Source organism: Globicephala melas, chromosome 18 (assembly GCF_963455315.2).
Source record: "Globicephala melas chromosome 18, mGloMel1.2, whole genome shotgun sequence".
NCBI lineage: Eukaryota > Metazoa > Chordata > Mammalia > Artiodactyla > Delphinidae > Globicephala > Globicephala melas.
Genome location: NC_083331.1, coordinates 25,096,033 through 25,123,432, shown reverse-complemented (window position 1 = coordinate 25,123,432; position 27,400 = coordinate 25,096,033). Strand labels below are relative to the sequence as shown.

General features: G+C 37.5%; 1 protein-coding gene across 5 annotated transcripts in view; it reads right to left on the bottom strand.

The window, feature by feature from the left end:
• Positions 1-435: 435 nt before the first annotated feature.
• The window catches only part of ELF1 (E74 like ETS transcription factor 1), a 105,596-nt gene continuing 78,631 nt past the window's right edge, over positions 436-27,400 (bottom strand). For 4 of the 5 annotated variants that reach the window (XM_030830368.3, XM_030830365.3, XM_030830369.3 and 1 more), the window contains exons 4-9: positions 19,834-19,941; positions 18,136-18,303; positions 12,362-12,445; positions 11,221-11,413; positions 9,822-10,265; positions 436-2,359 (exon numbers count right to left, since the gene is read on the bottom strand). In XM_030830368.3, coding sequence (XP_030686228.1) covers positions 1,765-2,359; positions 9,822-10,265; positions 11,221-11,413; positions 12,362-12,445; positions 18,136-18,303; positions 19,834-19,941 — 1,592 coding nt within the window. In that variant the 3' untranslated portion in view covers positions 436-1,764. The remainder of the gene's footprint in view (positions 2,360-9,821; positions 10,266-11,220; positions 11,414-12,361; positions 12,446-18,135; positions 18,304-19,833; positions 19,942-27,400) is intronic. The other variant, XM_060287818.2, reaches the window with a different exon arrangement.

Below are 27,400 nucleotides of genomic sequence, written 5' to 3'. Positions count from 1 at the left end.
TACTGGGTATAGGCGTATTGGATTGAGATTTTAATTTTGTTACATTTTTCTGTTTCTGTGTTTTCCAAGTTTAACAATTAACTGATCTAATTTCTAATTAGAAAACTTGTTTTTTAGAGTGTGTTTAATATTATCGCTGGGAACATTTTATTTTCTAATTTTTGGAGCTTTGTAATCCATTGTGTCGTGTCCGGAAACTGCCATTTGGTATGGTAGAAAGGAAAACTGAGAGGATGACATTCTGCAATTCTAATCTGACTAATGGAGGCTGTTATATAAACGTTTAATAATACTGTAATACTAGCAACATTGTCCGTATACTTGTTCTTAAGGAACATTTTCTTGAAAACAAAAACACAGGATTTTTACATGATTTATTTAATAATAAACCAATTAAAGATACAAAAACGTTTAGAGGATTCCAAAATTTAAATTTTTGTTTAAATACAAATTCACTCTGTAACATGAAAACATATAACATTAGACCTCTAAACATAATGATTCTTTCAACTACAAAAATTTCTTTTTGCTATACTAGAAAATTTGCAGAAAACAATTTTTCTTGTGAAATTAAATGTACATTATTTACAGTTGAAAAAGTAATCTAAAAACTATTGCATTTCAGAAACTGGGATATATAATGTATATCTTTGTATGCAATTCCCCCTCCCCCCACTCTCAATAAAAAAAAATGATCCAAAATATAAAGCAATTATGCTTTTATAGCAACTGACTACTCAGCCAGATTAGCCCAAGGCTTGGTTGCTTTCTGGGGCCTTAAAGAGCCCTGACTCTTTCAGAAAAGCAGTATATCATTTAGCACTCAGCAACATAAGTTTTTTTACTAGTGGACCACAATGCACAGTGGCCTAAAGAGTTAATGAACAAAGTATTTAGGAGGAATTCAGGTTCAGAGCAAATCTTAACAGGTAACAGCAAAATGAATTTTGTAGGGTCATTAATTTTTCTGCAATATTTTAGCTATATTTACAGTAGGAGATAAGCTTAAAACATAGGGCTTAGAATCATAAAATTTAGAACTAGATAGGAAATTGGAGTTCATCTAATCTAATCCAATACATCCCTCCTCTTATGATGCCCAGAAAGGTCAAGTGGCTTGCCCAAGGTTATACAACTAGTTAGTAGGAGAGCCACTCTTAGGCTGATACTTTTACATTATCCTGCTTCTGAAACAGGTTCAGCCATATCATGGGCACATTTCGATTTTTAATGTTATAATTTACATAGTCATAGTTCAATATACAGTGCAACAAACTAAAGTCGATCTAAGTGAAATCATAATTTTAACAAGGCATAAAATAGGTGTCTTGCATTTGAAAGAGTCAAGACTTAACCTATACAAGTGGAATGAAAATAGCTCCTATATAAATTTCCTGATGTCATATTTAAGTACTGTATTTACAGAAGAATCAGAAAAGCTAATACAATGTAAAATTTAAAAAGAAACTTTAAAAATGCTTATGATATAGCCACTGGAAAAAATCTCAAAAGAATGTCTTCATAGTATAAAACGCCTGTTCCTTCACAATTGAATTCTGAAACATTTGAAGAACAAAAGGAAACACTTGGGTTTTCCTCCCCTCATCTAACAAAGTCAAAATTAACTCTAAGTTATTATTTTTAACAAGTAACTATAAAATTAGGAACATTTGGAGAATTTACCTTAGAATCAATCAATAGTTTGCATACAACTGAAAATGTTCAATTAAAAAACCACCATCTGTAATTCCTTTGGTATATTACTTAGAAAGAGTTGGGTTCCAGCAGTTCGTTTTTTATAGCTACCTGAGAGGTAAATCCATTGGATACCACCATCACATAAGGCTGTGACTGCTGCTCAGTTTCCCCAGTGCCTTCTTTCAAGTTATCTTCAACCTCCTTTTTCTCTACTTCCTGTATATGAGTTTTTGTTTCTTGAGCTTTGATAACTGAAGTGATTACAGTGCCAGGTGGGTGAGTAACCAGTTGTGAATTGCGAGGAGAAAAGGTCACCACAGGTGTGGTAGCACTGAAGGACGGAGATGAAGCCACGCTGACGGTTCCATTGCAAATGGACTGAACATTGCTGGTAAGAACCTGCTGTACGTGGGCAGGACTCAGGACAATGGAAGGAGGAGAGCCCGGCTTCTGCGACTGGAGCACAACATTTTCTTTCAGTACTGTCATGGGCTGTGATGATGGAATGGCTTGTAAGATAAATTTCTGAGATCCAGCACCTGATGATGGATCTGTGCTGGCTATAACTGTTGTGATTGGCACTGTCTGAAGTGTTACTGTGTGCAAATGCTGATTCCCAGGAGATACGACCACAGGAACTTGGGCTGGAGCCTGTATAGTCCTATTGAGATTATGAAATAAAAGTGAGGAAATTAGCATATTCTACATTGTTTAAAACTTAACATTTGACAACTCACTTTGACAGAACATGAGTTATTCATTTCAAATGCTCCTTCCCATATTTTCAACACAACATAAACATTGCGCCAGACCCTGCATTAAACACTCTACATACAGAAATGCCCAACACAAAACTCTCAGTCCATTAACTATGATACCATCTGGTGGGAAAAAAAAAAGTCTATCCTAAGTGCTATATTAACACAAATGGGGAAGCAATTTTGTTGGGGGAGGAGGATATCAAAATGTTTCCCAAGGAAGTTATGTATAAGCTGCCTGAAAGAAAATTAGGGACTTTTAAATAAACATATTGGACTCACTATCATTTTAATATTTGAGGGGTAATGTCATCAATATACCCAACCAAATTACCAAACTTCACATGATTATAATTGTTTTCAACCTGTTTTTCTATATATAGAGAAAACGCTCAATTAACTAAAATAAAAAACAATCTTAAATGTATGAGACAGAATTATTAGAAGAATTTTAATGGTTCACGGTTCATATTACATAAAACAAGTCATGAATATAATTAACTCATGAGGGTTCTTTAGGCTGGCAGATAGAATAAAAAATAAGGCCAACCCTTGGCAAAAATAGAGGCGTGTTTTAGCAGTTTTCTCAGCTCAAGTAATTTTCACAAATTTTAGTCATAAAGATACAATTTTAACATAAAATCTTTTAACGTGGGCTTCCCTTGTGGCGCAGTGGTTGAGAGTCTGCCTGCCGATGCAGGGGACGCAGGTTCGTGCCCCGGTCCAGGAAGATCCCACATGCCGCGGGGCGGCTGGGCCTGTGAGGCATGTCCGCTGGGCCTGCGCGTCCGGAGCCTGTGCTCCGCAACGGGAGAGGCCGCAACAGTGAGAGGCCCGCGTACCGCAAAAAAAATTTTTTAAATTTAAAAAATCCTTTAACGTAAAATCCAGTTTATGTAAGGTTTTAATTCCATTTATTGAAGAAAAGTGGTACATAAATGATATTATAAGTCAATCTAATTTTAAAAGTTCACAGCTGTGAAGTTTACAGTTATGGCCATTGTTAATATAAAACAAATGCTGTTGAAAAAACTCAGCATCTGGATCTCAACTGTGTTTCCTCTGAATTCTATAAAGCTATTTTACAAAAGGGAGATGATTGCTACTCCAAATGGCTAGGAGCTGGATTAGTCCCCGTAAACCAAATGTTAATTATTGCCAGGAGACTATCACAGGTAAATTTTAGCAAGTTACAATTATGTGGCCTGTCACATGTGAGAAATGAAATTCCGGAGGAGAAGACAAATGGGCTAGATGGAAAGATGACTCAGCACAACTCAGAAGAAGTTCAAAGGAAGCAGAAAGACACATGATAACTGCAGCCCACCCATACATGTAGGATACTGATTCCCAAGTTCAGTTTGCCACCATAGTCACCACTGTTAGGAGTAGTCTACAGCAGGAGATCGGCAGCTCTCTTGAAGGACACTGCTAGAAGAGAATATGAGTCAGGTAATGAAGATTTAATAGGCTGGCAGGGTATGGCCAGATGTACTAATACTATTGGGCAGGAAGGGATGAGTAGGAAGGATACAGAATAACTTCGGGAACTAGGGCACTTTTCCAAAATACACTGTGCCTCCCTTCTTCCCTGCCCGCCTGAATCAGGATATCTTGGGTGGAATCTAAGCCTGCAAATAGTAGCTGACAGATACCATTTTTTAAATAAAAAAGACCCAAGGGCTTCCCATGCCAAGAGTTCATGTACATGTATGTATAGATAAAATAGAACTTGGCATATAGGAAGCACACAGATTGTATCTATAAATATGTATAGCCTTGCCACCCTATAAGTATTATCCCAATTTTCCATATGAAAAAATTAATGCACAAAGTAGTTGAACAGCTTGCATAAGGTGAGCAGTTAGATAAGAAAAGGGGTCATTCAACTGCAGAGCCTATGTGCTTAACCATTACAACATACTGTCACTTCTTAAGTCCTGAATAACTTCAGCCAAAGATGAATACTTTCTATTAGATCTTTAAACTGTAGGGAGTTAACAACCTTTAATACATACCCCTCCCCCTTCCCCTTTCCTTCTCTCAGATGTGGCATGAGCAATAATGTACTTGGAAAATTTCCCTATTGCTCATCAGGGCTACCACTAGACTTTCAATGCTTTTATTCAAGTCATAAAAAGATGTCCCTTTCCTGAACACCTGACTGCCATCTGCCAGAAAATATATATACTGAGACACACACACACACATATATATATATATATCTGCAATGTAAATATATTAGCTTATTTGAACAAATTCTAAAACAATAAATTTTCACTAAAAAATTCAGAGATTAAAGGATTAAATACTACACAGCCTTTTCCTAAACACAGGAATTTTAAATTATTTTTTTTCTTAGTTAATGATTAAACTGTCAGTTGTGTCTCATTATATTATATACCAAAGGTTATATTACAGTTAACTACTTTTAAAAAACGTAAGCTGCTTGTAACCAACTGGTACAGTATTGGTAATTTAAAATTCCTCAAACTTTCTGAAGCTAAGAAACATATACAATATAATATTTGGCTTTTGTTGAATATCAGATGTCAGAAAGTGTCATTTAATTGTTACAACCACCTGTAAGCTTAAATAATATCATCTTCATTTTATAGAGGAGGAAACAGACTCAGAATAGTTAGTTAATGTGATCCAGCGTCACATCTAATAATTGACAAGGCTGGAGGGCGAGAAGGTTATGCCCACATTCTTTCTACTCCATTACACTGCTTTAAAATGTATAATGTATACATTATACATTTTTAGAGGCTAATTATTTAAAAGACCCTAAGACAAACTATTAGTACTTGGATAAACATTATTGAGAAATAAGTTATACTGGGTTGGTATATGGACTTGCAGATTTACCAAGGAACAATTTTAGGAAAATATTTTACCAGAGGTTTATTTTTGTGAAGCCAAAGTTAAAATTTGTAAAACTGAGCATATATACCCTAAATCAATTAAGGAAATTTAATCAATTTCAATATAGATACAGCTGGCCTTCCATATCCACGGTCTCTACATCCACAGATTCCGCCAACCTCTCTGGTGGAAAATATCCACGCCCCCCCCAAAAAAATTTCCAGAAAGTTCCAAACCACAAAACTTGAATTTGCCACATGCTGGCAACTATTTACATAGCACTTATACTGTTTTAGGTATTATAAGTAATCTAGAGATGATTTAAAGTATATGGGAGGGTGTATGGAGCTTATACGCATATACTATGCCATTTTACATAAGGGGCTTGAGCATCCTCAGGTTTTGGACTCCAAAGGGGGTTCTGGAACCAATCCCCTGAGGATACTGAGGGATAACTCTATGTGCAATTATGTGAGATACAAAGAAAAGAGCAAAGGAAAAACTTGAGAAAAAATACGTTGCTACTTCATTGTAGGTAAGTGATATTTCATGTGATTATGTGAATTAACTGACAGTATGGCAACTCATTAAGTTCACTGCTTTAGACTAAACTGCTTGCATTAAAACACTATCTCCACCACTTACTAAAGGTGACCAGGCTCCGTGGCCTCTCCTTGACTCTGTTTCCTCAACTGTAAAACAGGAATATTACCTACACCTCACTGAGCAATAAGGATTTTCTATACATTAATATATGTAAAGTATATGAATATAGAGAGTTCTTTGAAAGTATCATCTCTTGCTGTATATTAATTTAATAATCTAAATTTAAGTCATAATCATTTGACCTTCCCTCAACTATAGAAAAAATATTTCAAAGGTCTTTGATTTTATTAAAAAGTAGTCAAGAAAGATATAGCCAAATTTCTGTTACTTTTCTTAGGAGTGATAATATGATTATTTAGGATGTCTCTATTCTTAAAGAGTGTACACTGAAGTATTTAGAGGTGAAATGTCATGGTGATGTCAACTGACTTGACAAACAGCCAAAGAGGAAAAAAAAGGGTATAAATAAATATAGAGAGGAAACAAATAAGGCAAAATGCTATCAACTGTGAATCCAGGTGGATGGTATAGTTGTTCAGTGTACTATTTCAGCCTTCCCATATTTTGAAATTTCTCATAGTTAAAAGTTGGGATACTTACAGTGAAAATAAGTAGGATTTGGGGGAGGAAAATAAAATATAACCAAATGAGAAAATAATTTTTTTTAAAGTCAAATGAATGATTAAGAATGTATGTGGGGCTTCCACAGTGGCATAGTGGTTAGGAATCCTCCTGTCAATGCAGGGGACACGGGTTTCGAGCCCTGGTCCGGGAGGATCCCACATGCTGTGGAGCAACTGGGCCTGTGCGCCACAGCTGCTGAGCCTGCATTCTCTCTAGAGCCTGCGAGCCACAACTACTGAGGCCCGCGCACCTGGAGCCCGTGCTCTGCAATAGGGGGTGCCACTGCGACGAGAGGCCTATGTACCACAAGGAAGAGTAGCCCCCACTTGCTGCAACTGGAGAAGGCCCATGTGCAACAGCGAAGACCCAACGCAGCCAAAAATAAATAAATTAAATAAATTTATATTAAAAAAAACAATGTATGTGGATACATACATACATTCATATAAATACATAATAATTTCTACAAGAAGAAATTGTGTTTTGGGAATTCCCCACTGGTCCAGTGGTTAGTTCTCAGCGCTTTCACTGCCATGGGCCTGGGTTCAATCCCTGGTCAGGGAACTAAGATCCCTCCCACAAGCCGCACAGCATGGTCAAAAAAAGAAAAGAAAAGAAAACAAAAAAACTGTCTTTAAGTTTGGAAAGTTAAATTTTATATTGCTTCATTTTATAAGTAGTCCACTTAGAGAACTCATTATTCTAAAAGGAGATAAAGAATGATCATATACACTACTTCACGGGGCTTCCCTGGTGGCGCAGTGGTTGGGAGTCCGCCTGCCGATGCAGGGGACGCGGGTTTGTGCCCCGGTCCGGGAAGATCCACATGCCGCGGAGCGGCTGGGCCCGTGGGCCATGGCCGCTGGGCCTGCGCGTCCGGAGCCTGTGCTCCGCAGCGGGAGAGGCCACAGCAGTGAGGGGCCTGCGTACCGCCAAAAAAAAAAAAAAAAAAAAAAAAAGAATGATCATATACACTACTTCAAAATAAATTCTATAAATACGAAGGGGTGTTATATGTCAGACTATGTTAGGTGTTAGGAAAAGGACAATGAATAGAATCTAGCTCCTACAGATTTAAATGTATAGCAGGAGACAGGCATTAAAGTCACCGGAAACACCTGGTTTACGTACCAGAATGTGGTACAGGCAAGAAGTAAGCTTTAGCTGGAGAGCAAGGAAGGAATTATGAGTAGAGTGAGAGCTGGCAGTGGAGGCTACAGAAATTGGACTGCACTCTGTGTGCAAATTAGATCTAACAAAAGCTGCAAGAAGGCACTATCACGAATGCTGACTCTTGAGCCATTAAACAAAGAATGGCTCTGGTCAGAAACATCACATAATGATATGCATTGGTAACATGTAGGTTGCCAGAGAAAAAAATAGGAGAAACAGGAAGCAGGCAGAGAGTCCTCAGAACTCTGAGACTGTGGAAATGAAGATTCTGAAAGGTACACCAAAGACAGTTTGAAAATCAGAGGTAGGGAGTGTAATTACAATGTTTTAATATCTGGCAGTGAGTCTTACTCAGAAATTGACATTCAGAGTAATAAACTATCCAATATAATACACAATTTACTATCTTTCAGAGCTAAAGGTATGTGTTTTTGTTGCTCTTGTTGTTTTTCTTCTGGTTTGTTTTTATTCTCTAGGTCTAAAAAGGAAACTTTGATTAGAGATGCTAAAAAACAACTGAATCAGTCCAAGAAGGGAGTCCCAGTGATCAGCTGTGGCCATTGTATGTTTCATATCAACACAAATACATACAATGATAAGATGACAAAGAGCATAGAAATCAACGCGAGGAACCACATAATTTCCATCAGATATTCAGTCATCATAAGTAACCAACAGAACTTAGAGGAAAATAAAACATTAAAGGGAAAATACAGAGTTAAATAAGTACTTCTTTAATTAAGATGGAAAAAATGTGATCTTTATACTCCTTACAAGTCAACGATTTAAGAGAATTCAATTCTCTTAAATCAAACTTGTCGAAAGTTTAAATGGACCATACAAGGAAGACTGAATCGTCTATAAGTCTGTTTTGATTCTAGGTAATGTATACTTCAAGATCAATTGAACAAAAACCCAGCATTTATATTCTAGAATATACAACTGTACGATTGAAGTCAGCTAATGAAAATAATCAAAGAATCATTTTTACTGGATTTGGAGGGGCTCCTATATTTTATTATAATTCATGTTCTGGAAATTCATGGCAGTAGAAATGGAAAAACAGAACCTGAAAATGTCCATCTAATTTTCTGCCTTCCTCCCTTTTCCCCATTCTAAATCAGTCAAGACCAGTCCCAAGTGTCTGCAATAGAGCAGGCTAATCTGTTGTTTCATGTCTTTTCTGGGGTTATGAGGCAGATTTGATTAAACCACAAAACTATTCTTCCAACTCTGCCCCTTAAAAGCCCGAAAAAGAGGACCTTCGATTCTTGGCCTCCAACCTGTTTGAACTTTAGAACTATTCTGGATACTATCTGAGAAGATAGTATCTTCCCAAAGACTAATGTGGATTTCTTAGAACTCAATGCATTCCAAAGGGTCATGATATGTAAATTTATGTTAAATTTTTACAGCTTCTAACTTTGTTTGAAAAAAGATCTGAAACTATTCTCTGGATTTTCTTATATGTGGATCCCTTCTTATATGGATCAATTCAGTTACACAAAGCTATAGAGAACTGATTCAAATTGACTGAATAACATCAAGTAATGTCACAGTTTAAAAGTAAGGTATAGGGTCTTCCCTGGTGATGCAGTGGTTAAGAATCCGCCTGCCAATGCAGGGGACATGGGTTCGAACCCTGGTCCGGGAAGATCCCACATGCCACAGAGCAACTAAGCCCATGCGCCACAACTACTGAGGCCACACACCCAGAGCCCATGCTCGGCAACAAGAGAAGCCACCGCAGTGAGAAGCCCGCGCACCACAACGAAGAGTAGCCCCCGCTCACCGCAACTAGAGAAACCCCACGCGTAGCAACGAAGACCCAACGCGGCCAAAGAGAAATAAAGTAAATAAATTTATAAAAAAAAAAAAGAGTGCTTTAAAAAAAATAATAAATAAATAAAAATAAGGAATCATTGATACAATCACAGGACTGATGCAACGCTGCTGAAACAATCTGTTGACCAAGAGTTCTAGCTTGACATGTATATAAGTTTTATTTTCACTTCTGAATCCTGACACGTTTAACGACGACTCTGGTCAGAAACATCGTACAATTATCTGCACCAGTAAGTTTAATTTTCTCACCTAATACTCTGAACGGAAGAATTTAATGTTTCGTCCTGCATGCTACTGGTTGCTTCTCCTTCTGGAACAGCTTGTACTGGCTGTACTACATGAATAGTCCGGAAGAGCTGGGTAGGATATGGAGTCTGTGTGGACTGCATTGTCCTAAGAACCTCTGATGGCTGTGCAGGTTCCACAGGATCTTTGGGTTTTGCAGCTTTAGAATTCCCTGGTTTTAGAACTGTAGTGGCTCCTCCTTTTATCCCTGGACCTGAAGATACTCTCGATCGACTTGCCTGGTTCCTACTCGAAGTGGTTGTTGAAGACAGTGATGGATCTGAAGACTCTATGCTGGAACTTGGATCCTCATCATCTATATAAATAAGGTCTTTCGGCATATCCTTAAACTGATACACCAAGCGCTGACCTTCTACTTTTGCCAGAATACCCCTTTGGTAATAGTACCTATTCAAAGCAGACAATTCCATCAATGTTGTATTCAGTTATACATAAACTAAAATAATCTTCAACACAATAAAAATTTCCTAATCATAAACAAAAGTTTAAAGCTAGAAACAAACAGGTGAGAAAAGACTTTCTAAATGAAGGGTAGTTATTTTATTTCTCTTCCATAGCTTACTATAATTATAATGTCCCTAACCTGTTTAAATTTGCTTCAGTTAATCTGAAACAATTTTCTGTATAAAACTTAATGATGTACAAATAGAAGTGATTCAAATTCTGTCATTTATTTTAATTAAATCAAGAACTTAAAAAGTGTGAGTTAAAAAATAAAATGCCAACTGTAACTAAATAGTTCTGGTTTTAAAAGTTTACCGAGTTCTCAGATCACTGATATTTCTAATAAATCTTTCTCAAATATACCCAGATCCTGAAGACTAAATGACATGATCACAAGAAACACAAACTAAAAGTGGGTTTAAGTGATACTTTTGTTCAACATTTTCACAATGGCTAATATTATGCTCGAAGCATTAATTTATTCCAACACAATATATTACACATCATACCTGAGATTCATGTTTAAAAATGCACCCTCTTATTCAGTGCCTGCATTACCACTAGTTGTTACTTTGTGCTGAACTTAAGTTTAATGACTCAAAACGTGAGCCTTGTGGTCAATTTACAATTTCTGATGACAGCTTAACATTTTCTGATCCCTTCATAAATAAAATATCTCGTTTGCATGAAGATTTAGGGGGAGGAAGGAGAACGTTTTCCCAGACTGAAATAAGATTTCAACTTAAATACACACTCATTTCTACAAGCAGTGAGGTTTTAGCCCTTCAACAATAAAATTCACCATTTCTTTAACCAATGCACTTTTTAGAAGTCACCTACTTTTCAGTATTTAGGAACCGCTACTGGTCACACAGTGAACTACAGAAGCCTCACGTACCTGAGGGCTCTTCCCATGGTCTCATAATTCATGTCAGGCTTGTTTTTGTGCTTCCCCCACAACCGGGACACTGCTTTAGAATCTACCAATTTAAAAATGCCTTTTTCTCGCTGGGTCCACTTGATATATTTAGGACAAGTAGCTTTGTCCTGGAGCAGTGCCAGTAAAAACTCCCAAAGATAAATTGTGTTTCCTGAAACAAAAGCAATTTCTTTTTAACTGCCCAAAATTTCATTTGAAAGAACACAATAAAACACAACTAAAGGTCTTCTTAAGTTCCATCTATAATTATACAAACATACTACACAGTTCAGTTAGTACTGGTGATATAATGGTCATAAATTTTAGGGTCTAACATAGATCTTTTTATTAGTCCCGTATAAGATGTCTGAACAGAGCAATCCTGCCAATTAGATGTGTAATGACTTAGGGAGAAAGCACTTTGAGACAAATTTTTTTTTCAGCCTCTTTAAGAACCATTATTACGCCTAAGAAACTGAGAAAGAGTTGTACAAAACCTTTCAATAGTTGTTCTTTTTATATAAAGAGCCAGCAGATTAGCCTTAAAAATTTTCTTCAAATTTAGGCAGCAGTTATGAAAATACTAAAACTCCAAGACAATATAATAAAGTGTCTATGAACTGAAAACCTAACGTGGCTGAATTCTTCCAAGAAGCTCTTTATTAAATGAAAGGATGGGCTTCCCTGGTGGTGCAGTGGTTGAGAGTCCGCCTGCCGATGCAGGGGACGCGGGTTCGTGCCCCCGACCGGGAAGATCCCACATGCCGCGGAGCGGCTGGGCCCGTGAGCCATGGCCGCTGAGCCTGCGCGTCTGGAGCCTGTGCTCCGCAACGGGAGAGGCCACAACAGTGAGGGGCCCACGTACCGAAAAAAAAAAAAAAATGAAAGGATGGATTATTTTGACAGGTAAGTGAAAATCTCCTAGATGGATTTCTTGGACTACATTATTACCAGTCTTTCTACAGAAGGTGGTAACCATACCTTATAAGCATGTGACAGCAATAAGATCCATTTCAATAAAAGCTGGTGGTTTCTACTTAAAATATGCAGACATTTTAAAGCAATCTGAATGTTACTTGACCCATAAGTATTATAGGGAAGTTACAGTAGTAGTACTTACCCTTCCCATCTTTGTTTTTCTTCCTCACAGATATGTTTGGTGTAGTGGCTGGGGAATCTGGTCGTGGTGGTTTAGTTTTTCTCCCTGAAATCACAATGGCTCTACATAAATATTTGCCCTCAAAAGAGAGAGGGAATGGACAATTTAGCTGTTTATAAATGCTGTTTTGTCATTTATCCTAAATTTCAAGTGCCAAATATTTTATACATGGAACACATATATTGGTCTCCTAAGTGCTATTTATTAAAAGGAAAATAACTTCAGTAAAAATTTGACATTAACTTAGGTTAGATCACAAACACTTTTATGTAGAAAACGATACTTTGGCTCATTTGTAAAAATGAGGTTAAGTTTAAACTTTACATTTTGTCTTTGAGGTGACAATACTGACAGTGCTTTCTTAAAATCTGGGGGAATATTGTTGATGCTGATAAAACTTGGGCTCAAAAAATAAGCCACACAGTTTGTCTGCCTCTTGGTTAGTTCTCAAATACTGGAAACTACCCAAAACTTCTAGAGATATAAAAAATAAGTGAGGCTAAATTTTTGTGAACCACATAGTCCATTTTTATTGTGTATTTTTAAACATCTCATTCTTCTATATTTCTTTCAATTTACAGCAAACAAATTTACTTTATGATTATCCATCATCCAGTCCTAAACAAGTCCAATGCAACAGAGTTAAACTATATTTTGTGCAGCCTTAGTCTGGGTCAACCAACTATTCTAAAACTGCGTTTGTGATCTGTTTTTGCCACTTATCTAGAACCACAACTCGGTAGCAACGCTGCCTATGATTTAGGTTAAGCTGATGATGCTGTCTGAACAGACTACCACCCTGTATATGAGAGACAATGAAGATTAAGCATAAATAGATACTTTAGTTAGTACCATTTACCCCTACATTCTTGAAGCTGACTCTCTGATCTTAGATCATAAGGGTGAATGCTGGGGTAATATAATATAGGCAGTAATTTAGAAAAGCAGAATCCTAGCTAAAGTCACAAGGTTAGTGACAACACATCCCAAGACAAACTGAATAGGAAAACGTTTTTTTTTTTTTTTTTTTTTTTTTGCCCATGCCGCGTGGCTTGCAGGATTGTAGTTCCCCAACCAGGGGTTGAACCCAGGCCCTGGGCAGTGAAAGCATGGAGTCCTAACCACTGGACTGCTAATTCCCAGGAAAACATTTCTGAAGTTAAGGTAAGAGTCAAGGAAAAGAGGGTCAAAAAAGTCACTCTTAAGGCCAGGTTCCTCTTGAAACTACCAGATGTACAAACGTAGACTGTAGGAGCCTGGTGTCTCAACTTCCATCACTGCAGACATCTGCAGAGAACCTCTGCATGACATAGAGACTTCTAGCTAACTGTGTTCATGACAGTAAGGACTGAGAGAAGCCAGACTTCAGTTAGCTCCTATCCTTCCTCCCATCTTACTTTATGCTATTTATTGACTTGCTCTGATAATATTTTCTTTATTCCCCAGTTTTCCTCCACTTGTTTTAGTCATGGCAGATACTGTCAGTAGCCTACCCAATATCCATCCTCTCCATCATCTTCCTTACTGTTCACGGTGGCAATGTACACAGCTCCACATGAATTACAGATTAGTTGGGTATAGAAATTCTGGTAACAGTTATTTCTTCTCAGTGCTTTGAACATATCCAGCCCTTCCAGCCTTTACTGGGAGCTTGTAAGCTGCCAATCCAATAATCAATCCTCTTCAGGTAATGCAGATCCTCCCTGGTTGGTTTGCTTCTTCTTCCTTTTTTTTTTTTTTTCTTTTCTTTATTTGACGGGGGGTGGAGGGGAGTCTTTGATGTTCCACATTTTTACCATAATATATTTAGGCTTGGATCTATTTTAGTTATGCTACTCAGGATCCACCATGCTGGGATTAACATCATTCTTGAAAATTCCTCAGTCATTATCTTTGAATACTGCCTCTTCCTCACTCTACACATGCTCTCCTCCTAGAGCTTTGATTAAACATGTAGACCTTTTCACGCAATCCTCACATCTTTAACTCTTTCATATTTTTTATTCTACATCAGATCTGTATTGGAGCTCACTAAATTCTCCCTTAAGCAGTGACTCATTTGCTGTTTAACCCATATATTATGTGTTCTATTTGGTTCCTTATCATATCAGCCTTTCACCATTAAATAGGATGTTAGTCTTTCACTTTCTAAAAACAGCTTTATTGAGGTATAACTGATATACAATAAACTGCTTATGTTTAAATTTACAATTTGATAAGTTTTGACATATGTATACACCTGTGAAACCATCACTACACTCAAAGATAATAAACATATTCTTCGCCCCCAAAAGTGCTTTGTGCCCTTTTGTAATCCTCACATCTCACCTTTCCCCACCCTGCCCAATCCACTCATATATTTTCTGTCATTATAGATTAATTTACAGTTTGTACAATTTTATATAAACAGAACTATACTCTTCTTGTTTTTGGCAGAGGGGGAGGGAGTCTGCCTTCTTTCCCTTAGCATAATTATGTTGAAATTCATCCGTTTTTGTTTTATGTATCAATGGTACATTTCATTTCATTGCTGAGTGGTCTTTCATTGTATGGATATACCACAAATTTGTTTATCCAATCAGCAGGTGATGGACCTTTGGGTCGTTTCCAGTTTGGGGCTACTGCAAATACAGCTGCTAAGAACCTTCATTCATGCATAAGTTTTTCTGTTAAGTGTATGGCTTCATTTCTTTTGGGTAAATACTGAGTAGTAGAATGGCTGGGTCACATGTTAAGTATACATTAAGTTCTTTAAGGAATTTTCAAACTGTTTTCCAAAAATATTTCCTCCATGCAGGAAGGTGGGGTAATCATAGGGCTCACCTCATTGGTTTCCTGTTTCCCAGGAATCACTCACTTTTGTTGACAGATGTCCACCACTTTCTTTAGTACCATTGCTTCATATATTTTATCTGTGGTTTTAGCTGTTTCAAACAGGAGGGTAAATCCAGGTTCTGTTTTTGTTGGGTTTTTTTTTCCAGCTTTATTGATATATAATTGACATATCGTGTAAGTTTAAAGGGTACAACATGATGATTTGATATATTTATATATTGCAAAATGATTACCACAGTAGGGTTAGTTAACATACCCATCACTTCACATAATAATCACTTCCTTTCTGAGAACACTTAAGATCTATTCTCTTAGAAATTTCCATAGTCACCATGCTTGTACATTAGTCCCCAGAACTTACTCATCATATAAATGGAAGTTTGTACCCTTTGACTGACATCTCCCCATTTCCTCCACCCCGCAACAAACACCATTCTTCTCTCTGTTTCCATGAGTGCGGCTCTTTCAGACTCCACATAAAATGATAGCATAGGGCTTCCCTCGTGGCGCAGTGGTTGAGAGTCCGCCTGCCGATGCAGGGGACACGGGTTCGTGCCCCGGTCCGGGAAGATCCCACATGCCGCGGAGCGGCTGGGCCCGTGAGCCGTGGCCGCTGGGCCTGCGCGTCTGGAGCCTGTGCTCCACAACGGGAAAGGCCACAACAGTGACAGGCCCTAGTACCACAAAAAAAAAAAAAAAAAAGATAGCATACAGTATTTGTCTTTCTGACTTATTTCACTTAGCAGAAAGTCCTCAAGGTCTGTCCATGCTGTCACAAATGGCAGGATTTCCCTCTTTCTCAGAGCTGAATTATATTCCATTCTGTGTATTTATATATCACATCTTCTTTATCCATTCATCTGTGGATGAAGACTTAGTTGTTTCCAAATCTTGGCTACTGTGAATAATGCCGCAGAGAATATGGGAGTGCAAGTATCTCTTTAACATCCTGTTTTCACTTCCTTTGGATATATACCTAAGAAGTGGGATTGCTGAATCATACGGTATTTCTAGTTTTAACTCTTTGCGGAACCTCCATACTGTTTTCTACAGTGGCTGTACCAGTTTAAATTTCCACCAACAGTGCAGAAAGATTCCCTTTTCTCCGTATCTTTACCAACACTCTATCTCTTGTCTTTTCTATCACTTTTTCTAGCCATTCTATAGGTGTGAGGTGGTATCTTACTGTGGTTTTGATTACACTGCCCTGATGATTAGTGATACTGAGCATCTTTTCATGTACCTGCTAGCTGTGTGTATGTCTCCTTTAGAAAAACGTCTATTCAGGTCCTCCGCACATTCTTTAATTGGATTTTTTTTCGCTATTGAGTTATACGAATTGTTTATGTATTTTGGATATTAACCCCTCATCCGATATATGATTTACAAATATTTTCTCCCATTCTGTAAGTTGCATTTTCATGTTGTTGATTGTTTCTTTTGCTGTGCAGAGTCTTTTCGTTTATTGTAGTCCCACTTATTAATTTTTGCTTCTGTTGCTTGTGCTTTTGGTGACACATCCAATAAATTGTTGCCAAGTCAGGTTCTGTTACTCCATCTGGACTAGAAGAGGAAGTTTCACCTGGTATTTTTTAATAGTCTCATTCTTTGACAATGCTTTTTATTCCCTTGCATTAATAATTACAATCATATTCATTGAAAGTTTCTATTTGATAATCCTATTATCTGAGGTTCTTAGCAAACTAACCTTAGGGTTTTCTATGTCTGCTGCTTCTCATTCAGGAAGTATCTTTCTTATGCATTCTGTGATACTGAAACGTGAGTTCACCTTCAACAGGGTTTTATTTGAAGAAATACTGTGCAGCCTGGATTAAACATACGACGTGCCAAAGCAATTTTACAAGAGCTTCGCCTGGTGCCCAAAGTTACTGCCAGCCTGGGGCCATTGTTATGTTAATTACTTGGCTGGAAATTCCTAACGTCAGTAACAGTTTAAAATCTAATCATAAACCTAAGTTAAGACAAACCTAGGATTATGAATTCTCAAAGGAAAAATTTTTTCCACCCAGCTAAGAAATACAAGCTTCTTAACATCTGTCTGTGCCAAAGGGTGGACTGTTTTTCCCCTTAGGGTATAGCTAAGGGATCCCAATTATATGCTGAGGTCTCTGTCTAATAGCCCATCTTGCACTGGACCAAGACTTAAGCATCTGACTCTATGTGGGCAATAAAACCAAGCCCCTTGGACATCCAGACTGACATGTCCTTCTCAGCCCTCAGAGCTGTTGCAGTGTCAGGTCACTCTCATTTTCCTCTGCATTTTTGGCTCTTGGAATTTCCCTTACTTTCATGTGAAGTTAGGTTATGTGGTGGCTGGTGATGCCATCAACCAAGATATTAAACTCAAAATATCAAACAAGCTGGGGTAGAATCAAAAGGCAATGAAGTGGGAAGAGTGTCAGTGTTAGAATGTAAGTATGGTCCTAATTTGTGAAAACTTTAAAATTCCCTCTAACACATTCTTAACATTTCCCTCTTCAATTACTTACCTGCTGATTCCCAACTTGTATTCTTCCCACTGGAATCTTATACTGGAATCTATGCTGGTGGTTTTCAAACTATGTTCTGCGGAAGGAAACTGACCTCAGCCCTTACCCCTGAGCTCTTTCTGAGCTTGGATAAAAGAGTTTAGATAAAAGATTGAGGCTTTAGAAAGTTGGAAAATCCCTTTTCTGTGAGGTAGACCAAGTATTTTAAATGTATAAAAAAGTATAAAATAATTCTTTAAATTCATCTAATACGAAGAAATAACTCTGTTTTGTACATTCAATTTTTTCTCACGTAAGTTTTAATTCAGGTAGAAATATCCTTGAATAAAAGTTATATTTAGATTCCACATCAAGAGTTGACTGTTTTCCCTTAACAAATTAACCACCCACCTTTCTTTCTCTTAGGTTGTTCTGGTGATGAGCGTCCTGGTGAGTGTGCATATGTCTCTTGAACGTGCTGAGTTTCCATCACTTCAGGAATCCCATCTAATGTGACGGATACATGGGTGATTGGGGCAACAACAATGTCATCTTCAGATGAACTAAATATATTATTATCTAATGGAAATAAAATCAACTAATTGTAATCAACTTTGTATTATAAATCAAAATAATTTCATAAAATATTTCCTGTTTCTTTGAAGATTAAAATAGAAGTAAGATTTTGAAATCTAGTCCCTGCTTTTTATTTCCTCTGCCCTAAGTCAAGTACCCTGAGGCAGTCCAGGCTTGATGGGACTATTCAACGCCTCCCTTACCTGACTTCCTATCCCCAGTCTATCTTGTCTGTCTTCTCCATTCTTCACATTGCTGCTAAAGTTTTTCTTTAAAACCTAAGTGTGGCCTGACCATATTATTCTTCTCTATAAAAACTGTACACCCTGAAGATTAGAAAGAAAAATAAAATTAACATATCTTCCCATAGTTTACAGGGGAAAAATGATAGGAACAACCCAAACTCCATAGCATGCCATTCTGAGCTTCCACAATCTACAAACCATTATGAAGCTTATACTTCAGCTATACCAAAGCATTTTGAATCTCAAACATTTTATTGTTTTTTTTTACAGGTCTGTGTCTGCCTCTGCCTATGTTGAATGCCCCTTCCTGTCTCCTCCACCCATGAAAAGCTTATTTGTTACTAATCGCCCAGGTCAAAACACTGCCTCCATAAAGCCTGTCTCAGGTGTTTTCAACTAGAGAAATCTCTCCTTCCAGAACACTCTGCTATCCCTCTCATGGCCTTTATTTTTGGCTTTTACAGTTATTTACATAAACAACTATCTTCAAAAGAAAACTGTCAGCTTGAGGAAAGAAACAAGATCTGTTCATTTCCATAACATGTTATTGCCTGATACATTGCTGTGCATATAGAAAATATTCAATAAACATCTTAAATTGATTTAATAATAATTAAGTTTATGAGTTTGACTACATCCAAAGGAGAACATGGATTTAAAAGCAGATCAATAAATGTGGCAGTGAATTTTATGCCATCAAGTCTAAGAAAACATTGCAATGGATTTTTGCCTATTCACTGATGAATACTGACTAAAGATCAATTTTTATTGATCAATAAAGATCAATATTGACTAAAGATCACTAAATTATAATAGTTTGGGCCCTAAATACTTCACCAATGAGGTTAAGAAGAAATTCTGCATAATCTTCTATTTGACAACTAAATTACTTTTTTATCCTTAATGTCCTCACTCCCCAAATTAAAAAAAAAAAATCTTGTTTAACTGAACACTTTAGCAAAGGTGCCTCAACTAGTACTGTACCTTAAGATGCACTTGGGACCAAAAAAAGATAAAACATGGTCTCTCGTCTCTTGATATTTATCATCTGAGAGAGAGATGGAAGAAGAGCTTTTCAAAGCATATAAACATGGTCCTACTATAGCACAGGGAGCTATATTCAATATCTTATGATAAACCATAATGGAAACGAATACAAAAAAGAATGTATACATATGTATTATGGAATCACTTTGCTGTACAGCAGAAATTAACACAATACTGTAAATCAACTATACTTCAAAAAAAAAAAGCATATAAACATGAACAGTCATAACACAACACTCACTGATGCGCTTTTCATCCAGCATAGGGCCAGGAGAATCCATATTGAGGAGTGCTTCAGCAGCCTCGATAGTTTCAATTGTTTCATCCCCGTTATGACAGGAAGCTTCAACTACAATACATTTAAAGAGAAAACAGAATTAGCTACAAGACATTTGTTCTTCTAAAAAGCACAGATTCGGGAATTCCCTGGTGGTCCAGTGGCTGGGACTCAGCACTTTCACTGCCAGGGGCCCAGGTTCAATATCTGGCCGGGGACCTAAGACCCCATAAGCCGTGTGGCATGGCCTAAGTAAATAAATAAATACATAAATAAATTAATGAATTAAAAAGCATAGATTCTCATCTCTTGAACCAGGATACATCACTTAGTACTCTGGTTGATAACAATAGTTTGTCTCAACATATAAAATCTGTACTGAAAATCACCATTATTTCTCATTTAAAACTTTGCAAGATGCGGGGGTTTTATTAAAAATAACAACAACAACAACCAAAAACCTCTGCAAGACACTGGGAGATAAAAAAGTAAGCAAAATAGAACTCATACTCCAGGAGGAAAACACCAGTCATTCCTGATAATTCTTGTATTTACATGAATAGTAAACTAAGATGTCACTGAGCAGGTCGTGCTGTTTCTGTTGACTCCATACTTTAAAATGACTGGGTTGATAGTTTTAGGTCCCTTTCAGCTCTAAAACTGATTGCAATACTCTTAATTCACTCACAGGAATGAATATGAGTCTCTGTTAATTTCTGAATCTTCTTCCATTCTTCTATAATTAGTGAATTGCCATCATCACCAAAAGTTTTAGTCGTAGTCACATGATTAGAATCTAAACACTCTTTGATAATTATAGTATTCTGGTACCTTTCTTCTCTAATGTGTAATATAGAACACTAATTTCCCTACTGTGAACTGTGCCTAGTGCAAGTTTTTTTTTTATGCTCTTTAAAAATATTAAAATACAAATGAAAATTAATCCAAATACATGCTAGACACTAGACACTTCTCTGCATCCCAGAGAGGTGTCCGAAATAGCTGCACAGCAAATTCCTTGAATGGCTTTTAGCCCCTCAGTTCTAGGATCAGCACCAAGAAACTAAATAGAGCTACCAATGCTCTCTTTGCATGGATAAACTCAAGTTTCCTGAATGTGGTATTTATCATCCATAATCCCTTGTACTTACTTGCTATATTTTCCCCTCAATACTGACAAAATTATACATGTTATTTTTTAAAGTTTGAAAAAATATATATATAAATAAAATCATGATTTTCAGATTCAGGGTTGGACTGATAGTTTATAACTCAATGAATATAAGCCTTTTAATTTTACAAAACATTAGAAAGTAAATACAAACATAGTACTTAAAGCAAAAGTTCTTTTTCTCAATCAAATGAATGAAAGTGATCATTTATACACTGTACTCTCCCTATTCCTATTCAATCCAGAGAAGCAACAAAATCATTTTCCTCTTCATTATTAAGATTATAACCAGATTTCCAAGAAATCTGTAGTTCTTTGAAATTTACCTTAACTTTCCATTAGAATATTATAACATTTATTATCCTAAATATTTCCTAAACAATTCACACTCTCTTTTAGACTGAAGATTTCCAAGAATCTACAAAATTCTTCGTTAATTCCAAATCCCCAGCTGGCAAAAATACTGAATGACTATCACTCTTAAGTAACTGTACAAGGAAATGTGGAAGATACAATAGTATAGGACATGACCTTTTTCCTTATCTATTGGTAACAGATACTTAGATACTGTCTAAGAAAATAACAAAGTGATCAGTTTTACAGTATAGAGCAGACTGACTACAGGCACTGTATATCATTATAAGTTAGGAAGATTTCCTGAAGAGATGGGTTTAGGCTGAGTCATTTAAGATAGCTAGGATTTAAATACTTTGAGAGGAAGAGAGAGAAATTAAAGCAAGAATAATAGTAGAAGCAAGGGCATGAGAAGAAGTGTTATGCATTTAAAGAAAATGAGATAATTAGTCTATACCATTAGAAAGCAAAATGTGTAACAGCTAAAGATTATTATAATAACAGCATATTAAGTAATTTGCTTTACAAATTGACTAATGTGGCTGACTGCCTCCCCAAGGGAGGAATCCCACAATAGGAATGGAAGGCATGGTCTGCTGAAGCAGCAGAGACCAGAGACAATTCCTGAATGATGCTTTCAAAGAAGTTCTGGATCTTGGATTATATACTAGTCAGCTCCTCTCAATTAGGAAAAACTCCCAACAAAGCACATTTTCTCTCATAAAATACTGGCTAACACTGGGAGTCCCCACAACCTGCCAAGCCAGAAGAGAACCTCCTTCTTCCAGATATGAAAGATGTATCTGCAGAATTCCAACCTTCTGGGCTCCATTCCCTCAGCTAATATCTTTGAACCCAAATATCTATAGGTCACAGGGACGACAAGGAACAAGAAGACAGCCAACATAAAAAGAGGCAAGGATTTTAATCTAGCCTGGATTTCTCTAACAGCAATTTAACCCTTATAGAGTCTTCCTCTTTTAAAGGCTTTAAGCTTTTCCTCTTAAGGCCAGTGCTCACGTTTCTGAGTTACTACAAAAAGCACTCTAGAGCACCTGAATATATTTTTGACTAGTTTTTTAATTCTAAAAGTAGGTGTCCTTTTCATTTTCATACCAAGATACACAAAACTTCATTAGGAGATTCACAGTCTTTGTTACGAGACTACCTCCCCTAATTATAATGAAAAATAAATCAATTAAATTTTAATTATATATTCTATCAAAAACAAGTGCTTAACTGACAAAGGATTAATCTCCAAAATTTACAAGCAGCTCATGCAGCTCAATATCAAAAAAACAAACAGGGCTTCCCTGGTGGCGCAGTGGTTGAGAGTCCGCCTGCCGATGCGGGGGACACGAGTTCGTGCCCCCGTCCGGGAAGATCCCACATGCTGCAGAGTGGCTGGGCCCGTGAGCCATGGCCGCTGAGCCTGCGCATCCGGAGCCTGTGCTCCGCAACGGGAGAGGCCTCAACAGTGAGAGGCCCGCGTACTGCAAAATAAAAAACCAAAAACAAAAAAACAACCCAATCCAAAAATGGGCAGAAGACCTAAACAGACATTTCTCCAAAGAAGATATACAGATTGCCAACAAACACATGAAAGAATGCTCAACATCATTAATCATTAGAGAAATGCAAATCAAAACTACAATGCGATATCATCTCACACTGGTCAGAATGGCCATTATCAAAAAAATCTACAAACAGGGCTTCCCTGGTGGCGCAGTGGTTGAGAGTCTGCCTGCCGATGCAGGGGACAGGGGTTCGTGCCCCGGTCCGGGAAGATCCCACATGCCGCGGAGCGGCTAGCCCCGTGAGCCATGGCCGCTGAGCCTGCGCGTCTGGAACCCGTGCTCCGCAACGGGAGAGGCCACACAGTGACAGGCCCGCTTACCGCAAAAAAAAAAAAAAAAAAAAATCTACAAACAATAAATGCTGGAGAGGTTGTGGAGAAAACGGAACCCTCTTGCAATGTTGGTGGGAATGTAAATTGATACAGCCACAATGGAGAACAGTATGGAGGTTCCTTAAAAAACTAAAAATAGTACTACCATACGACCCAGCAATCCCACAACTGGGCATACACCCCGAGAAAACCATAATTCAAAAAGAGTCATGGCGAACGGATAAAGATGTGGTACATATATACAATGGAATATTAGCCATAAAAAGGAACAAAACTGGGTCATTTGTAGAGACGTGGATGGATCTGGAGACTGTCATACAGAGTAAAGTAAGTCAGAAAGAGAAAAACAAATATCATATATTAACGCATATATGTGGAACCTAGAAAAATGGTACAGATGAACCGGTTTGCAGGGCAGATACTGAGACACAGACGTAGAGAACAAACTATGGACACCAAGCGGGGAAAGCAGCAGGGTGGTGGTGGTGGTGGTGTGATGAATTGGGAGATTGGGATTGACATGTAAACACTGATGTGTATAAAATGGATGACTAATAAGAACCTGTTGCATAAAAAAATAAATTTAATTTAATTTAAAAAATTAAAAAAAAAAAAGAGTCATGTACCACAATGTTCACTGCAGCTCTATTTACAACAGCCAGGACATGGAAGCAACCTAAGTGTCCATCGACAGATGAATGGATAAAGAAGATGTGGCACATATATACAATGGAATATTACTCAGCCATAAAAAGAAACGAAATTGAGTTATTTGTAGTGAGGTGGATGGACCTAGAGTCTGTCATACAGAGTGAAGTAAGTCAGAAAGAGAAGAACAAATACCGTATGCTAACACATATATATGGAATCTAAAAAAAAAAAAAAAAGGTCATGAAGAACCTAGGGGCAAGACGGGAATAAAGACGCAGACCTTCTAGAGAATGGACTTGAGGACACGGGGAGGAGGAAGGCTAAGCTGGGACAAAGTGAGAGAGTGGTAGTGTATATATAGACATATATACACTACCAAACGTAAAATAGCTAGTGGGAAGCAGTCGCAGAGCACAAGGAGATCAGCTCAGTGCTTTGTGACCACCTAGAAGGGTGGGAGGGAGCGAGACGCAAGAGGCGAGATACAGGGATATATGTATATGTATAACTGATTCACTTTTTTATAAAGCAGAAACTAACACACCATTGTAAAGCAATTATACTCCAAGAAAAACGTTAAAAGAATTTAAAAAAAAAAAGTGCTTAGAAGTCCAATTCCTCCATAATAGTTAAAACCAGAAAAGATAAATACTTCAAAAAGTCTAGCAAAATGATTAAAATAAGGCATTGTAACACTTGCTCTTAAAAACTTAAGCCTCCTATTTAAAATCTTGTAGATTTAAGGCATAGTAGAAAAGCATATTGCGGGACTTCCCTGGTGGCGCAGTGGTTGAGAATCTGCCTGCCAATGCAGGACACACGGGTTTGAGCCCTGGTCCAGGAAGAGCCCACATGCCCCGGAGCAACTAAGCCTGTGCGCCACAACTACTGAGCCTGTGCTCTACAGCCCGCAAGCCACAACTACTGAGCCCGCGTACCACAACTACTGAAGCCTGCGCGCCTAGAGCCCAAGCTCTGCCACAAGAGAAGCCAACGCAATGAGAAGTCCGCGCATGGCAATGAAGAGTAGCCCCCACTCACCGCAACTAGAGAAATCCCGCGCACAGCAACGAAGACCCAACAACAAAGACCCAATGCAGCCAAAAATAAATAAATATATAAATTTATTTAAAAAAAAAAGAAGAAAAGCATATTGCTCCTCTGTCAAGGCTTTGAAATTCTATGAATCGAAGAAAATATCCTCCTAAAACTAAATTTTTGAAAAAATCAGGCAAGTAAGGCACAGGTAGCTCCATAATTAATTACCATCTTCTAAACATTTATATAACTCTAAATGTTCATTTATGTAAGTTTTATAAATATTTTAAAGTCTACTGGGTCAATAAAAATGATAAAATTAGTATGTATAACTATTCAGTTGCCTATCAATTAAGAAAATACAATGAGAATTTCAAATCACTTCTTTATCAAGCTTTTTATAATGAAAAATTTCAAACATATACAAACATATAGGAAATCATATTTATAATGAACTGAATGTATCAAGGGCCCAGCTTCAATACTTAACAGTCAATCTTCCTTAATCTATACTCCCTGGCCCAACACAGACATGGGATTATTTCAAAGTGAACCCCAGAGAGCCTATCATTCAATAGTAAATATTACAGTATATAGACAATACCATGATCACATCTTTTAAAAATCACTCTTTAAATCAGATATCCACTTAATATTGAAATTTCTGTCTCAGATTTTTTTTAATCTGAAAAAGTTGGTTTGTTAACCAGATTTCAAACAAAGTTCACGCATTACATTTGGTGGCACGTACCTTCCTTAGTATTTGGCTTTTTTCCATTTTTGTTGTTCATCTTAGGAGAAACAGGGTCATCTGTTTGTAGTTTCCCACATTCTAAATTTTGCTGATTATATACCTGTGGTGTCACTTACCATATCCCTCCCCCCGTGTATTTCCTGTAAACTGGTAGTTACATCTAGAAGATTGATTTGATTCGCATTCAATTCTTTGGCAAGAATACTTCAAAGGTGATGCTGTGTGATTCAATGGGCCTTTTGAAGGTAGGTAGGTCTTCCTTCAGTACTTCGAGGATTGAGAAGCAGGTTCAGGTGTTGCCAACCTGATCTATCCAGCATAAAATTCTCCATCAGCCTTTTACCTAATGGCTTTAGAAGTTACTGATGATAGTTACCTAGATGCACTATTTCATTAGGCATTTCAAAATGGTGATAATTCTAATCTTATCATTCCTTTAGCATTTATTAGCTAGAATTCTCTATAAGGAAGAACTTTGTCATAAACTATCTGGTTACCCTGAGCTACGGTTCATACAATAAAGGCAAATTAAACGCTTGGTTCTTTTTCCGTTATTTACTGATTTTCAGAATAATAAATGGGATCTTTCAAAAGTGACCACTGGGACTTCCCTGGTAGTCCAGTGGTTAAAACTCTATGCTCCCAATGCAGGAGGCCGAGGTTCGACCCCTGCCCTGGTCGGGAAACTAGACCCCGCATGCCCCAACTAAGAGCCCGCATGCCACAACTAAAGATCCCGCATGCTACAACTAAAAGATCCCTCGTACCGCAACTAAGACCCGGCGCAACCAAATAAATAAATAAGTAAATAAGTATTTAAGAAAAAAAAAGTGACCACTAAGTTTAAAATATTTTTATTAGCTTTTGGTTTTATCTATTTTAAAATTTATTTATTTTATTTATTTTTGGCTGTGTTGGGTCTTTATTGCTGGGCGCAGGCTTTCTCTAGTTGTGGAGAGCAGGGGCTACTCTTTGCTGCGGTGTGCGGGCTTCTCATTGCTGTGGCTTCTCTTGCTGTGGAGCACAGGCTCTAGGCATGTGGGTTTCAGTAGTTGCGGCACGCGGGCTCAGTAGTTGTGGCTCACGGGCTCTAGAGCGCAGGCTCAGTAGTTGTGGCACACGGGCTTAGTTGCTCCACAGCATGTGGGATCTTCCCGGACCAGCGCTCGAACCCGTGTCCCCTGCATTGGCAGGCGGATTCTTAACCACTGCGCCACCAGGGAAGCCCATATCTTTCTATTTTTAAATGTAAGCAAACACATACATATCATTTATATTCTTTCCCCTATCCTAAATAATAGGTAACCATTCGTGCTGTACTGACCCTTGCTTTTTAAACTTCATATACACTAGAAATCATTCCACAACTATATACAGAAATCATTCCACAACTATCTATAGAAATCATACTACCTTCTGAATTTCAAAAACGTAAGGCAAGTTTAATGTCGTTAATATCAGTAATCTAATTTGTAAAACTTTGTTTATTCCACTTCGCTTCAGTGCTTAGGTCAGGAAATACAAAATAAATTGGTGGCTGCTACGTGAAACAGGAATGAAAACCAAAAAAAAAGTACAACTAAGCTTTTAAAAATATAGAGAAAATGTTTGCCCTTCATTAAATGGATTACAAAAATTTCTTGTAAGCAACAAT